Genomic DNA, 15615 nt, shown 5'->3' with positions numbered 1-15615 from the left:
CCTCTGACTCCCAAGCTGGGGCTCTTTCCACGAAGCCACGCTGCTTCTCTTACCTTAGAGACCTCTTACCTTCGTCATATCTCGATCCATTTTCACTACTTTCTCCATGTTGGCCCCAGTGCCGAGTCGGAATGGCCGCCCTTCCGAGCTACTACAGAGAAAGAGCAGAAAAGGAGACTGTTATGTGCCCGGTCAACGTGACTACCTACGAGGTAAATTCCAAGGATTATAAAGCCACCCCTGACAAAAGCACTTGTCATCTCAGGAGCCACAGAAAGCTTCACCAGGGTGACCACAAGAAATGATCTATTGAAGGGCAGCAATTTAGCAGTGGAACAATATGTAATCATTCACAACAACAACATCATTTAAGCGGGAGAACAGGGTAAGCTGGGAGAAAAGGATTAAATTCCCAACTTGGTGAAGACAGTCAAGGCAGAGAACAGAAAATTCCTATCTTAAAATATCACCTGGATATTCTCTCTCTCTGGTTCTGCCATATATCCCACAATTGGGACAATTTGCAGAAAGCACTGTGGAAAACTGAAGCAGCAACAAATGCCCTTCAAAGAACTGTTCGTTTGACAAAAAGGGAGGATGTAGGCCACAATTTTTTTTAAAAAAATAACAGGACTGCCTTGTTATAATCTAGAAAGCTTTATTTTTAAAAGATCCTCAAAAATCTTCTCCCAAATTCATTCTTTCAATCGTATTTATTGAGCGCTGAGTGCAGAGCACTGTACTAAGCGCTTGGGAAGTACAAGTCGGCAACATATAGAGACGGTCCCTACCCAACAATGGGCTCACAGTCTAGAAGGGGGAGATATATAACAAAAACCCCAGCTCTAGACTCCCTTCAAAGGATTGTGCGTATAGCTTTAATTCTATTTATTCTGATGATTTTGACACCTGTCTCCCCCTTCTAGACTGTGAGCCCGTTGTTGGGTAGGGACCATCTCTGTGTGTTGTCGACTTGTACTTCCCAAGCGCTCAGTACAGTGCTCTGCACACAGGAAGCGCTCAATAAATACAATTGAATGAATGAACAAAAACTACTCTTAAGACACTCTTCCATCACTGCCTGGAGCATCAAGGTTTTCCTTAGAGATTTCCCTTCTGCATAACGACCTACAGTCTGCCTGCACCATACTAAGTATTATAGGACTCAAAAATAGGGCTTTTAGATTTGGTCATGGAGTAATAAGCAGAGTTTTACTTCCTTGCTGAGGTTTTACACTGCTTGCTTAGTCTTGTATCTGTGATTTCATAATGGGGTTTTATGGATGTGCGTGTTTGCTTTTTGTTTCCTTTTTAAAATCATTTTCTCATCAATTAATCAACAGTATTTATTGAGTGCCATCTGTGTGCAGAGAAATTTATTAAGTGCTTGGGAGAAGATAATAGAGTTAGAAGATAAGGTCCCTACCCTCGGGGAGTTGTAGAGGAGACAGACGTTATTAATTAAAATAATTTGCAGATGGGAGCAAAAAATATACTACTTGAGTTCTTGAACACAGGAGAAGTTGTGTGGAGGGAACACAACTAAAGTACTCCTATGTTTAAGTTCTCAAATCCAAGAGGACAAGATTTAGTAATAGGGTGAGATTTATGTACGCAAGTATTACGGGAGGTTGGGAGTTCTTGGTCAGTTGGCACAGAAGTGCAAAAGCAACCGGGGCGATATAATGGGATTTCTGGAGGGGTTTGAGGCTGGAGAGATCTGTGGTCTGTTAGTTTTCCCCATTGGCTTTGAAGCACTTAATCACCTTGCCCTCTCCTACCACACTAACCCAGCCCACACACTTCACTTCACTTCTCACTGTACCTCGATCTCACCTACCTCGCCACCAACTTCTTGCCCAGTCCTACCTCTGGCCTGGAGCACAATCGCTCATCCTATCCTGACTGGATTACTGAATCAGTCTCCTTTCTGATCTCCCGACCGCCTGTCTCTCCCCACTTCAGTCTATACTTCACTCTCCTGCCCAGATTATCTTTCCACAGAAACGTTTTGGGCATGTCACCCCCGCCCCCTCAAAAATCTCCAGTGGTTGCCTATCAACCTCCGTATCAAGCAAAAACCCCTCACTATTGGTTTCAAAGCTCTCCATCACCTTGCCCCTTCCTTTTCACCTCCCTGCTCTCCTTCTACAGCCCAGTTCGCACTCTCCACTCCTCTGGTGCTAAACCTTCTCACTGGGCCTTGTTCTCGCCTGTCCCACCATCGACCCCTGGCCTGGAATGCCCTACCTCCTCAAATCCGCCAATCATACTTTCCTGCTTCAAAGCTCCATTGAAGACTCACCTCCTCAAGAGGCCTTCCCAGATTAAGCCCCCTTTTTCCTTAGCTCCCCCTCCACTCCCCGTTGTCCCAACTCGCTCCCTCTGCTCTACACCCCCTCCCCACCCCACAGCACTTGTGTATATGTACATATCTATAATTCTATTTATTTATATTAATGCCTGCTTACTTGTTTTGATGTGCGTTTGTGTGTGTGCGTGTGTTAATATATATATATATATATATATATTTCTATTTATTGATGCTATTGATGCCTGTTTATCTGTTTTGATGTCTGGCTCCCCACTTCAAGACCGTGAGCCCGTTGTGGGCAGGGATTATCTCTCTCTGTTGCTGAACTGTACTTTCCAAGCGCTTAATACAGTGCTTGCACACAGTAAGCGCTCAATACAACTGAATGATTAAGGAATGAATGAATGGAACACCTTCCCTCCTAACATTGATAACTGCTCTCCTCCACCTCGAAACCTTATTGAAGGAACATCTCCTCCAAGACTAGGCTCTGACTAAGCTCTCCTCTCCTCTTCTCCCACTCCCTTCTGTGCAGTTCTTACTTGCACCTTCATATATCATCCCTCCCATTCCCACAGCATATATGTATATATCTGTAATTTATTTACTTATATTAATGTCTGCCTCCCCATTTTGACTGTGAGCTCATTGTGGGCAGGAATGTGTCTGTTGCCATGCTGTTCTCTCCCAAGCGCTTAGGACAGTGCTTTTCATACAGTAAGCGCTCAATAAGTACAACTGAATGACTGAGTTTCAGGGGAGAGGAATCCCCAGTCTAGAGAGGGGGAGGGCATAATGGTGATGGTGGGAGGGATGAGAACAAGACACAATGAACAGGTCAGATTGAGAAGGAAGTGTTGGGGTGTAGTGGGAGAAGAGAATGGAAAAGTAGGAAGGAGAGAGTTGATTGAGTGCCTTAAAACCAATGGGTGGGAGTTTCTGCTCGATGTAGTAAGCTCACTGTGGGCAGGGAACGCGTCTACCAACTCCGTTATATTGCACTCCCTCCAGCCCTGAGTACAGTGCTCTACACACAGGAAGCACATGGTAAACAGGATTTACTGAATGATAGGTTTTTTTTTTTAAAATGGCATTTATTAAGCACTTACTACGTGCAAAGCACTGTTCTAAGCACTGGGGAGGTTACAAGGTGATCAGGTTGTCCGAAGTGGGGCTCACAGACTCAATCCCCATTTTACAGATGAGGTAACTGAGGCATAGAGAAGTTAAGTGACTTGCCCAAAGTCACACAGCTGACAACTGGCGGAGCCGTGATTTGAACCCATGACCTCTGACTCCAAAGCCCGTGCTCTTTCTACTGAGCCACGCTGAGGGGAGGTTTTTGAGTAATAGAGAGATGTGTACAAAAAGACATTTTTAAAAAATACTGTGTTTAATGGTATTTGTTACATGACAGGCACTGTACTAAGCACTGGAGTAGATACACGTTCATCAGGTTGGATGTAGTCCATGTCCCTCAAGGGGCTCACAACCTTAATCCTCATTTTATAGATGAGGTAACTGAGGCACGGAGAAGCTAAGTGACTGGTCTAAGGTTACAAGAGCAGACATGTGCAGAGCAGGGATTAGACTGGGCAACCAATCAAATCTATCAAGCATTTATGGTGTGGAGAGCACTGTACTAACTGATAGGGAAGTTACAATATAAAAGAGTTGATGGACACGTTCCCTGCCCACCGTGAGCTTGAAGCAACAGCAGAGTGAAGTTTGGACTTCAGAGGGGAGCGGCTAGACGAAGGGAGATCAGTGAAGCGAAGGATAATGGTATTTGTTTAGCACTTACTATGTGCAAAGCACTGTTCTAAGCGCTGGGGGATACAAGGTGATCAGGTTGCCCCACCTGGGGCTCACAGTCTTCATCCCCATTTTACAGATGAGTGAACTGAGGCCCAGAGAAGTTAAGTGACTTGCCCAAAGTCACACAGCTGACAAGTGGCGGAGCTGGGATTTGAACCCATCACCTCTGTCTCCGAAGCCCGGGCTCTTTACACTGAGCCACGCTGCTTCTCTTGTTCCCTAATCATTTCTGCTCTGTATTTTCACCAAAACATTACCTCTAAAATATACTGGGTCTAACTGAAGCCAGTAGTTAAGATACATTAATGCCACTAAAAACGTATTTTGCTTTTGTTCCGTTATTCTTTTTCCACAGTCCAAGTCCTCCCATAAATATTTCTAATAAAACCAAATTCTCAACAGCACCCCTCGATGATACTGTTAATTTACCTCAGTAGCGGCTGAAGAACTTCATGGGATGACTGATCCTCTCGCTTGTGAATAAAAATAGAAAGTTTACCATCGACTGCTTCACTCTCCTCTCCGGGATCTTTGTCTCCTTTTATGGAATTTTTTGGACTGGCTTTGGCCAAAGTGGTATCGGGTTCAGAAGCAGTGGGTGAAAGAACCGTCTGACAACCTTCAGACAAAACGCAAAGGCCAGTAAGAAATGATTCAAATGCTGCTCCTTTAAGTCTGTTCCCCCATGCTTAGAAAGCTTTAGCATTAGAATGCTTTCTCTTTTTTCTGGCTCTTCTATTACTACCCTGGTTTCAGATAAGATAAAAATGGCATCCAGTGCAGTCAGTTCTTCCAAAATGTGGGTTTGTATTACGTGCTTTGGACAGAACGCTGACAGAGAAACCGGGAATACGTTTCCCACAAAGTGTATATATCGGGGTAAAATGTGATTACAACATCAAAAAAAAAAAAAAAAAAAAGGTCAAACGCATGTCCGCAGAGCCGATCCAGGTGTGCATACTCTAGCGCTTAGTACAGTGCCTGGCACATAGTAAGCGCTTAACAAATACCATAATCGTTACTATTATTATTAGCAGTGCCAGTTTTCCCTAATTTGGGGGATCACCAGAAATGTTACCCCTGGGTTAAATGCGAACTGAGTGCATTATCTGGACTAAATTCATTCATTTAATCATATTTATTGAGCACTTACTGTGTGCAGAGCACTGTGCTAAGCGCTTGGGAGAGTACAATACAACAACAAACAATCACATTCCCTGCTCACGACGAGCTTACAGTCTAGAGTCGGGGAGACAGACATGAATACAAATAAATACAATTACAGATATGTACATAAGTGCTGTGGGGCAAAGGGAGCACGTCAGGGCGGCGCAGAAGGAAGTGGGAGATGAGGAAAAGTGGGGCTTAGTCCAGGAAGGCCTCTTGGAGGAGACGTGCCTTCAGTATACGCACCACTATTATGACTATGGGATTTGTCAAGCGCTTACTATGTGTCAAGCACTGTTCTAAGCGCTGTGTTATCAGGTCGGACATAGTCCCTGTCCCACGTGGGGCTCACAGTCTTAATCCCCCATTTTACAGATGAGGTAAGCGAGGCACACAGAAGTCGGAAGGCCTGCCCAAAGTCCCACGGCAGACCAGTGGCAGAGCCACGTTTAGGATCTAGGTCCTCCTGACTCAACTGCTCAACAGGCCCTTACCTGGGACCACATAATCGGCCAGTTTGGCTAAGAGTAATGACGCTATCTTGGAAGCCGGATCACTGGGATCATCTTGTTCGCTATTTAAAGAGGGCACAGAGTAACTCCAGGGAGGGAGCTCCACATTTCCACAGTCTTCTACGCTCATAAGAGGCAGGGCTGCCCGGCACAGCTGAAGGATAATCAGGACCAGTTTCGGAGAAGGGCGCTGGTCAAGCAGAAGTGAAAGGAGTTTGGACACACAAGCTGGTTGGCTGAGGATTGCTTTACCAATGTGACTCCTGCAAAGAAGAGGAGATGGGACAGAACTCTACATTTTATACTTCCAGCAAATCACCTACTCAAGGGTCCGGTCAAACAGTCACCAGGGCAGTTTCTTCTGGTTTGAGGACTTCCATGATGAAAGAAAACTCATTTAAAAAAACTCCAGTGAAAATTTCCAATTGTGAAATTCTCCCTCGGACTTTCAATTCTAAGGATCTAGCCAGTTGAAGACATCAAATTAATGTTAAAGCTAGGAATAAATCAATATGACGGCATTACTAAATAACACGATCAAAAAGCTCTGATTATTCTTTTTCAGCACCCCAACAGTTCTGTGGAGAAGAACCTGATAACAAAGTTTTACATCCCGATCTCTAAGGGCATGAATGTGGTATCTGTTAAGCGTTTACTATGTACCAAACAATGTACTAAGCGCTGGGGTGGATGCAAGATAATCAGGTCCCACATGGATTCACAGTCAAAGTAGGAGGGAGAACAGGTATTAAATGTCCATTTTTGCAGATGAAGGAATTGAAGCACAAAAAAGTGAAGTGACCAGCAGAAGGACGGTGAAACTGGAATTAGAACCCAGTTCTTTCTCCGATTCCCAACCCTAAGCCCTTTCCACTACGCCATGCTGCTCTTCATAGCTTTTCACAGGTGCAGAAACATTATTTGAACACCTCAGCCTCCTCAATTTACAGAACTGGTGAAATAATAACGATGGTATTTGGAAAGCGCTTACTGTGTGCCAAGCACTGTACTAAGCACTGAAGGGGAGAGAGTGGACAGCTCCAGAACAAGGTAAAATTCATGGAACTACTCAAAATAAATCCAGTTCAACAGTTCAGATTATAGTTCAGCTACTCTATTGAACTTTCCCAAATGCTTAGTCCAGTGCTCTATGCCATTAATTGAGCGAGCACTAAAGCTGACAAGCCAGCAATGATGTGTTCAGTTCTATATATTTTTTCCCTTTTAAACATACGCACACTCACTTTTCTATCACGCCCAAATGACCTTTTTGTAATAATTAACAACAATAATTGTAGTATTTGTTAAGCGCTTACTATATGCCAGGCACTGTACTAAGTGCTGGGGTGGATACAAGTAAATCGGGTTGGACAGTCGCCGTCCCACGTGGCGCTCACAATCTCAACCCCTATCTTGCAGATGGGTACCTGAAGGACTTGCCAGAGGTCACACAGCAGACAAATGGCCGAGGCAGGATTAGAACCCATGACTTTCTGACTCCCGGGCTCTTGATCTATCCGCTACGTCATGCTGCTTTTATAGACCACTGCGGTTTTAGAATTGTTACAACTAGGTATCTAACATTTCCCTAAGAGAAAATACCACCCCTCAAAATAGGAAAGTAGAATAGTCAGCTTTAGGGTAGTAAGGAGGTCTCATTTTGGCAACATCTCTCTTCCATTACAAACATAAAATCATCTTAAGATGGGTGAGAAAAAGTTAATTACTAATGCTCCAAAGTTGGTCTTTAACCTAATAGACAAAGAAGGGAATGTCAACACTTTGCAGACAACTTCTGAGCAATGACTCACTGGGCAGGTTAGGAACCAAAATTGATTCCTCCTGCCTCCCTTCACTGCTTCTCCCCATCCCCAGGAGTAGTGAGGCTAGGGTGAAACGGTTGATTATGCACGCCTTCACAGCTATCCAACATCCCACGCTGAAACTTCAGCCCTAACTCCCACAGAAATTGCTTTTGGACCCTGTCGCTCCCTCGGAGGCAGTGGAGACAGCAGGGAGACGGCACAGCAGTCCAGGTAAATTTTGGTAATAATAATTATGGTCTTTGTGAAGTGCTTACTACGCTCCAGCCAGGGTAGAGACAAGATGATCAGATTGGGCACAGTCCTTGTCCCACACAGGGCTGACAGATCAAGGGGACGGGAGACCAGGCATTTAATTCCCATTTTACAGATGAGAAAACCAAGGCACAGAGAAGTGATTTGCATAAGGAGGCAAGTGGCGGAACTGGGATTAGAACCTAGGTTCCCTGACGCCCAAACCCAAGCGTTTTCCACTAGGCCACCCTGCTTCACTCTTGGTTTGAGAGTTGCCTTTCCTGTCTTTCTATGCTACTCCCTCCCTTCCTGTCTGGGTCAGCCCCATTTCCCTCTTCCTTTTAACTCTGTTCAAGCCACTGCTTTCCTTCTGAATCACTGGCCCTTTTTGTGTTGATCTGGGCACCTATTATGCCTACGTGAAGCAAAGCTTTCTAAAGCTGGGTTTCAAATACGTTACCTGAAATTCCTACGAGAGTTAGGGATTTGTCTTTTTAGGACTAACACAAATGGTGACTGGAGAGAATGAATCTCTTCAACAATTTTCCGTTTAGAAAGTGAACCGCTTTCGAATCACTCGGAAGAGTTACCCAGATCGTTCAGAAACAATGAAAAAAGCTAAGTCTGCAGCCTCCAATACCTTGAGAGATCGTTCAGGAGGCTAAGGACATCTTGTAGGGCATCATTTCCAGCAGCCTGGTTGCCGCAGCACTCGGTAGCTCGAGCGAGGTGGTTGGTGAGTAGGCTGGACACTTGTCGGGCCAACCCAGAGTGGACGGCCTCCGTGGAACCACCTTCGGGGGTGAGGAAAGAATGCTCAGGGTGAAAAAGCAACAGACCCCAAGTCCTGTGGCAATGGAAAATTGATCAGCTTTGTACATGCCAGCTTTTCTAAAGCCCTCATCGGGGCTGGAGGCATGTCAGAGCTGGCCCGAACTTGACTCTGATATAAGAAAAAGCCACGGAAAGGGGTTCCTGAGGTGGGGCCAGCCAGGCGGGGTTGCACTGCCTAGCCCCCCGCCCCTGTCCTGCTGTTCGCTGCCTTTGGACATCATCAATCATCATCAATCGTATTTATTGAGCGCTTACTGTGTGCAGAGCACTGTACTAAGCGCTTGGGAAGTACAAATTGGCAACATATAGAGACAGTCCCTACCCAACAGTGGGCTCACAGTCTAACAGCAGCTGCAGTTGCACCTCTCCCATTTTGCTCCACTCTGAGGCCTGAGGTTTTCTTCAGTGGTTGGCTACCCTAATTATTATTATTATTATTATGGCATTTGTTAAGCGCTTACTATGTGCAAAGCACTGTTCTAAGCGCTGGGGGGATACAAGGTGATCAGGTTGTCCCACGTGGGGCTCACAGTCTTAATCCTCATTTTACAGATGAGGGAACTGAGGCACAGAGAAGTTAAGTGACTTGCCCAAAGTCACACAGCTGGCAATGGGCAGAGCTGGGTAGAGCTGCTGCCACCCCTGCTCCCAGACTGCCCTGGAAATGCCTGGAGGCTCACTATGGGCAGGGAACGTGTCGGCTAATTCTGCTGCACTGTACTCTCCCAAGCGCTTAGAACAGTGCTCTGCACCTAGTAAGCGCTTAATAAATACCACGGATTGACTGTTTGCCAATGGAGCAGCAGGGGCTGCCAGCGAACGAGGTAGATTTTTTTTCCCACTTTTAGCACTAGCCCTCCCATGCCACCATTTTATAATCTATGAATTGGGGTCTATTCACTAAATATGACATACCACACATCAGAAATATCAATATTAAATGAAAAAGTCAAAGGTTTAAAGAGGAGTATTTCAGGTAATGTAGTTCCTTTATAAACAAACACAAAGCAATTATAGATTTTCCCTGATAGGGTGAATTGGTCACCTTTTGGCCAGGGCAACTAGCTGTTTTGATGAAAACGATGAAAATTTAAAGCAAAAATGGACTCAATGAAAACATCCAAGATCCTAATCAATAGGATTCCAATTTGCTCCCAAATCTCCTAGTGAGGATTTTGGGAATACAGCATTTTCTTTGAGGAATACTAGAAATTAGCTTGAAATTACTCCCTTTGAAATGTTAATTTTATGTCATGTTAAAAATACTGGTCTGCTCCTCCTAAAGAGATAAGTTGCTCACCTTCTGGGGATGAGGTAACTCTTTTGGATCCTTGAGACCCCCTTAAAAAGATAAGTTACCTTAGCGGTTGTCATAAAATCAGAAGAGGGAATGGGCTGAACCAGATGTATTTTGGCCTCCTGAAAATATCGGTCGTGTACATCCAATGCGTTTTGAAAAACTGCAAAGATCTGGATGATCTCTGGTGACAAGATCCTCACCTTCTTCTTTTTCCCACTCAACACAGCGATTGGCCAGGACCTGGAAAGCAGCCCAAGCCATGGTGGCCACTTTCTGTTTCTTCGTCTGTTTTTCGTTGGAGCTGCATTCCGTCTGACTGCTTAAGCTACAGAGTCGGTCCATGAGTTGGACGAGGCCACTACGGACCAGGCACTTCTCTTCACTCCTACATGAGGGAGGGAGAAGGTTCAGCTAGAGTCCCATAACTTTTTAACCCTCAACAGAACCCCTCCTCCTAACTTCTCCCACCAGAAACGGTCTCACTGAAGTGAAGAGAAAAACTGAAAAGAGGTTTTCTAGGAGACCCTCCCTCACTCAAAAGAAGAGAAGATTTCAGTCACCTCTTGGGCGATATGAGGGCGTAACTATAACGGAAGACTGTTTGGTGTAGAGGGATTTTACCTTGTGTAGGGTATGGTACACAAGAGGCCAATGCTGTTCGCACAAGCAATAGGATAACGAGCACACAATGTAACCACAGAAGTCATGGTCTCTCCAAAAGCTTCCTGAACCTGTTCAACCATCCCTCCGCACGTTAATTCTTCAATTCTATGGAAATAGCAACAGAAACACAGATTTGTTAGACCATGTAATTTTTAATATAGCTATCTGACTATTTCCTGGGGAAAAACCAGAGTTTCTGTGAGAAATTATAAGCAGAAATTATGAAACACATTAATTTTGAAGAGTACAAGCTTCCCCCTCCCTCAATTCTCAAAAACGAATAAGGAGCCAAATTTCTAGAGGGATTATCATTAGCTAACCCCAAAGTGAAACCACTTGTACGATTTCACACTGCTTCAGAAGGGAGGTTCCCTGGAACCCTAATTTACACTTTGCTCCATATATAAGCCAGTGATTCTCTGTGAGCGTTGTTCCCAAAGAAGCTGCTAGTACTTGCAGGGGAAAGGAGAAAAGCTGAAAATATATAAGCTGTTGTTTAGGCTTTATTTTGGAAGTAATTTTTCTGCCACTGCCAGGAAGTCTTTAAAGGCCAGTGGGAAGCTGGTATGAAAAACTCCACTGGGCTTCTTGCCTGCAAGCGTCTGCGTGAAGAGTCACGGTTAGAAAATAAGCTGAAAACCTGCTCTACGATAGCAGATGCTACAGTTTGGGTATTTCTTCTCCAGTGGCCTCCTCGGGGTCAGACTTTAGTGGTGGCTCAGGATTTACTGGGTACATTCCGGGCAGGGACCTCAAGTTGGCCCACGGCAAAACTTCAGAGAAACAACCAACCTAGGGCCTCCTTGAAGAACCATGGTTACCGGCCCAACGAGATGTGTTACTCCCCCGACTCGAACCGCGGCTGTCAGCAGCTCTCTCATGTGTACTAGGGCCTGCTTCCGGGTATTCCCACGCCGCCACCTGGTCTGAGCAGCTAAGAGAAAACTGCTACTGGAAACCTGGAAAGAGAGAGAGAAAGAGAGAGAGAGAGAGAGAAATTTCTTAGTGATAAGATGGTGGCTGGTCCCTTCTAAAGTCCCTTCATCAGCACCTCTTTGGGTTTGATGATGTAGTGAATAAACTGACACATACTGCTTGGTCGGGGTTTGTCCCAATGAAAGCAAAGAGCTGTCCTAGCAAGACGCTGTACGTGGGCTTGTCTCTGCTGTCTTCTATGGCCAATGACTGGAGGAGAGTAAAAGAGCTGCTGCGATGGCTGGTAACGTGGCGCCGCCTGTGCAGAAATATTGGATTAAAGCAAAGAGAGAAGAAATGTAAATAACAGTGATAACTGTGAAGTGCTTACTATGCACCAGGCACTGAACTAAGCGCTGGGGTAGACACCAGGTAATTGAGTTGGACTTAGTCCCTGGCCCACATAGGGCTCATAGTCTTAATCCCCATTTTACAGATGAGGTAAGAGATGAGGGAAGAGACTCGCCCAAGGTCACACAGCAGACAAGTGGCAGACCGAGATTAGAGCCCAGGTCCTTCTGACTCTCAGGCCCGGGATCTACACGCTAGGTCACGTTGCTTCTCTACACTAACTACATCACTGTGGCCTAATGGCCACTTACCTCTGATTTGACCTAGTAAATTCCAAATCTTCGTTGCCGATCATTTCCAGGTCAGAAGGAGCTGACATGCTGCGGAGAAAGACGGGCTGCCGGATAACAGGCGATATCACCTTTGTTTCCGATGCTGACTTACATGCTGGAATGAATGAAACACAATGACTTAACTGTATTTCTTGAGTACCTACTGTGTGCAGAGCACTGTACAAAGCACTTGAGAGAATACAAGACACCACCCCTGCTCACAGTGAGCTTACAGTCTAGGGTGGGAGAGAGATACGGGTGTAAATGAACATTTGTAAGGCTTATGGATACAATAAAGGTACCCAACAGAAAAGAAATGCAACTTGCCATGCTACAAATTTGTGGCATTCTAGATGGTACCAGCAGGTATCACGATTTTCACCTCTGAAGTGTTTTCTGAACTGCAATTCCCAAAAATCAGTTTCCAGCTCTTAATCACCATGGATTTTTTTTTGCATTTTAGGTCACGAAAAGACTGAGAATGGAATATTTAATTCCATGAAATATCACTTTTCACTTATTACAAGCAAGAAATGGCAGAGTAAGCCATTTTAACGACCCCCAAAATTGTAAATAATTAAGGACAGATCACTTTTTCTTTAGGTGACCTTTTCCTAGTTTCTCTGACACTTCAAATCTAATTACCTCTGGCTTATTAAATCACAAGCTTCTTGAGGGTGGGGAATCTCGTCTTTTACTTCTATTGTTATTCCCCAACAATAATAATAATAATAATAATAATGATGGCATTTGTTAAGTGCTTACTATGTGCCAAGCACTGTTCTAAGCGCGGGGGTGGGGTGGTTTACAAGGTAATCAGGTTGTCCCACTGGGGGCTCGCAGTCTTCATCCCCCTTATACAGATGAAGGGACTGAGGTACGGAGAAGTGAAGTGACTTGCCCAAAGTCACACAGCAGACAAACGGTGGAGTCGAGATTAGAACCCTCGACCTCTGACTCCCAAGCTCAGGCTCTTGCCACTGAGTCATGCTGCTTCTCTACTCCCTACATCAGAATTTTGCTCATAGTTGTTCAAAAAATACTACTGATTGATGGCCTTCGATAAGAAAAATATATGCTTTTGAGTTGAATTTGTACAGTAGTCATAACTAACAAACTATTGAGTTTTGCTACAGATAAATCTTTTTAGCCTACTTAAAGATTAAATGGAGGATTATAACTGAATATGTTCAGGCAAAGCTAACTTAAAAATGATGTGCTCAGTGAAATTTTCCTTAGGGGGATGTTTCATGCTGCATCTAACTGAAATCTAGTCAGGTAAAAACCTAGATTTGGGCAGCTCCTAATTTTAGGAATTTACCGAATCCCTGTTTTTTGAAATGTGGCTTATGTAACTCAAAATATTTTAACACAATTTCCATTGAGGGGACAAGAAGTTAGTGGTGGCACGTCCAAAAACAAACAAACAAAACATCAAAAACAACCCTGCCTCCCAAACCCTGAAAAAAAAAATACAACAACAACAAAAAATAGAGGCAGTGAACAGTAATAACGGAATGGAATTGCCCAGTGCCATGTTTCCTCCTTTCTCCAGAGCAGCCATGACACCATAAGGCTGAGATTGGGCATTCATTCAGTCATTCAATCGTATTTATTGAGCGCTTACTGTGTGCACAGCACTGTACTAAGCGCTTGGGAAGTACAAGTTGGCAACATACAAGTTGGGCAGAGAATCCAAATATACAGAGATATTTCGGCCCCTGTTTTTCGGGACAAATATACACGCTCTCTTGTAAAATACTTGCAAAGTATCAAGTCAATAATCTCCGTCTAATTTAGGTAGACAATGGAGAAAGTGAAAAGAAGAAATCAGGAGGGAATCCCAAAACCCTGGTAAGAGACGATTAGAGCCGCCATAAGAAAATAAATAAAAAATAAGTACCTATAACTTCAGAGCAAATGAAGCCAGAGTGTCATGCGACAAGTTATTTGTAGCCAGTACCTGGTGTTTCAGCTGGGGTGCCTGATATGCTTCTTGTGAGGCTAGACTGGGCTGCAATTGTCACATGCAACAGCAGTTCTGCTCTGTTCATCAGACTCTTAACCAACGTTTTAGTCTTAGCCATTGGATGTGAGGGTTTCTGAATAAGAGAATTCACTTCTTGTAGAAACTTCTCTCTATAAGAATAAATAACGGCAATTTAGCTGTTCTGAAGCACATTTTATGTCACAATGGATTCTAGGATAGAGAGGTCATTTTGAGAGCAGAAGAAGATAAATTAAAATATCACCTAGTGATATTTCTAGTACTTTCAATAATTGCAGGACAGTAAGCAGTCATCTACTTTTGTCTCAAATTAAAAAGTCATGACTCCCAGTTTATTCCATCTTCTGACACCAGGAGTAAAACGGTGGTTTCATATTAGAAAGCTTATCGAAATCTGACTAGTACTCTTTGAATAAGATAAAATACAGAAAGCTATTAACATACATTTTCTCAACTTCTGGCCAATTCTCAAGTCCAATTAATAAATTCAACTTACTTTCTTTTCTTTTTTTGAACATTACTAACCTCAGTGACAGGACCATATTCTCAAGATCACTTCCATCAAAGGAGACTTCCTTCATTGAACATAAAAGTTCTAATTCTTTCATTTTGTTCTAAAGAGAGAATGATTCAAGAAAAGATGATGCCTGGAATCAGTGAAATTGGGTACTTCTGAATACATTTAAAGTGTCCTGATCAAGATGTGGTGGGGGAACAGTATCCTTTGTGTTCATTTTCTAGGCTATAACTGGCATGTCCACTGACATGCTAATGATCAGTAAGTGGCCTGGTGATGGTTTCAAGTGAATATTAATCAACATAATTTTTGTCATTTTTTGAAAAGGGAACGGAACTGAAGACATCAGCCTCTTCAAGGTCTTTATAAAGAAATGGATAATTAAAAAAAGCAAGAAATTGCAGATGAATTTGATGCTTATTTTTTTAATGCTGGTATTTTATAATACTTTTTAGAAATCTAGTCTATTTTAAATTGTATAATGCAAAATTACAGTTCCCTCGCCCATTAGGGTTTTCTCACCAGTTCTCCCACCTTGATTACTGCATCAGCCTCCTTGCTGACCTCCCCACCTCCTGTCCCTCCCCACTCTAGTCCAAACTTCACTCTCCTGCCCAGAACATTTTTCGAAAAAAAAAAAAAGTCCAGCCCACGTTTTCCTACTTCTCAAGAACCTCCAGTGGTCGCCCATCCACCTCCACATCATCATCATCATTAATCGTATTTATTGAGCGCTTACTATGTGCAGAGCACTGTACTAAGCGCTTGGGAAGTACAAATTGGCAACATATAGAGACAGTCCCTACCCAACAGTGGGCTCACAGTCT

The 15615-nt window shown here is 43.8% G+C and overlaps 1 protein-coding gene across 2 annotated transcripts in view; it reads right to left on the bottom strand.

Moving 5' to 3' along the window:
- The window catches only part of HECTD4 (HECT domain E3 ubiquitin protein ligase 4), a 227360-nt gene that overhangs the window by 66031 nt on the left and 145714 nt on the right, over positions 1-15615 (bottom strand). For both annotated transcript variants that reach the window (XM_038763449.1, XM_038763450.1), the window contains exons 28-38: positions 14797-14885; positions 14227-14402; positions 12243-12378; positions 11758-11899; positions 11458-11624; positions 10624-10770; positions 10203-10387; positions 8509-8662; positions 5794-6074; positions 4562-4751; positions 70-151 (exon numbers count right to left, since the gene is read on the bottom strand). In XM_038763449.1, the coding sequence (XP_038619377.1) occupies positions 70-151; positions 4562-4751; positions 5794-6074; positions 8509-8662; positions 10203-10387; positions 10624-10770; positions 11458-11624; positions 11758-11899; positions 12243-12378; positions 14227-14402; positions 14797-14885 (1749 nt within the window). The remainder of the gene's footprint in view (positions 1-69; positions 152-4561; positions 4752-5793; positions 6075-8508; positions 8663-10202; positions 10388-10623; positions 10771-11457; positions 11625-11757; positions 11900-12242; positions 12379-14226; positions 14403-14796; positions 14886-15615) is intronic.

Source organism: Tachyglossus aculeatus, chromosome 21, assembly GCF_015852505.1.
Source record: "Tachyglossus aculeatus isolate mTacAcu1 chromosome 21, mTacAcu1.pri, whole genome shotgun sequence".
NCBI lineage: Eukaryota > Metazoa > Chordata > Mammalia > Monotremata > Tachyglossidae > Tachyglossus > Tachyglossus aculeatus.
Note: the sequence above shows the minus strand (reverse complement) of the source record. Positions and strands in the feature narration are given on the sequence as shown.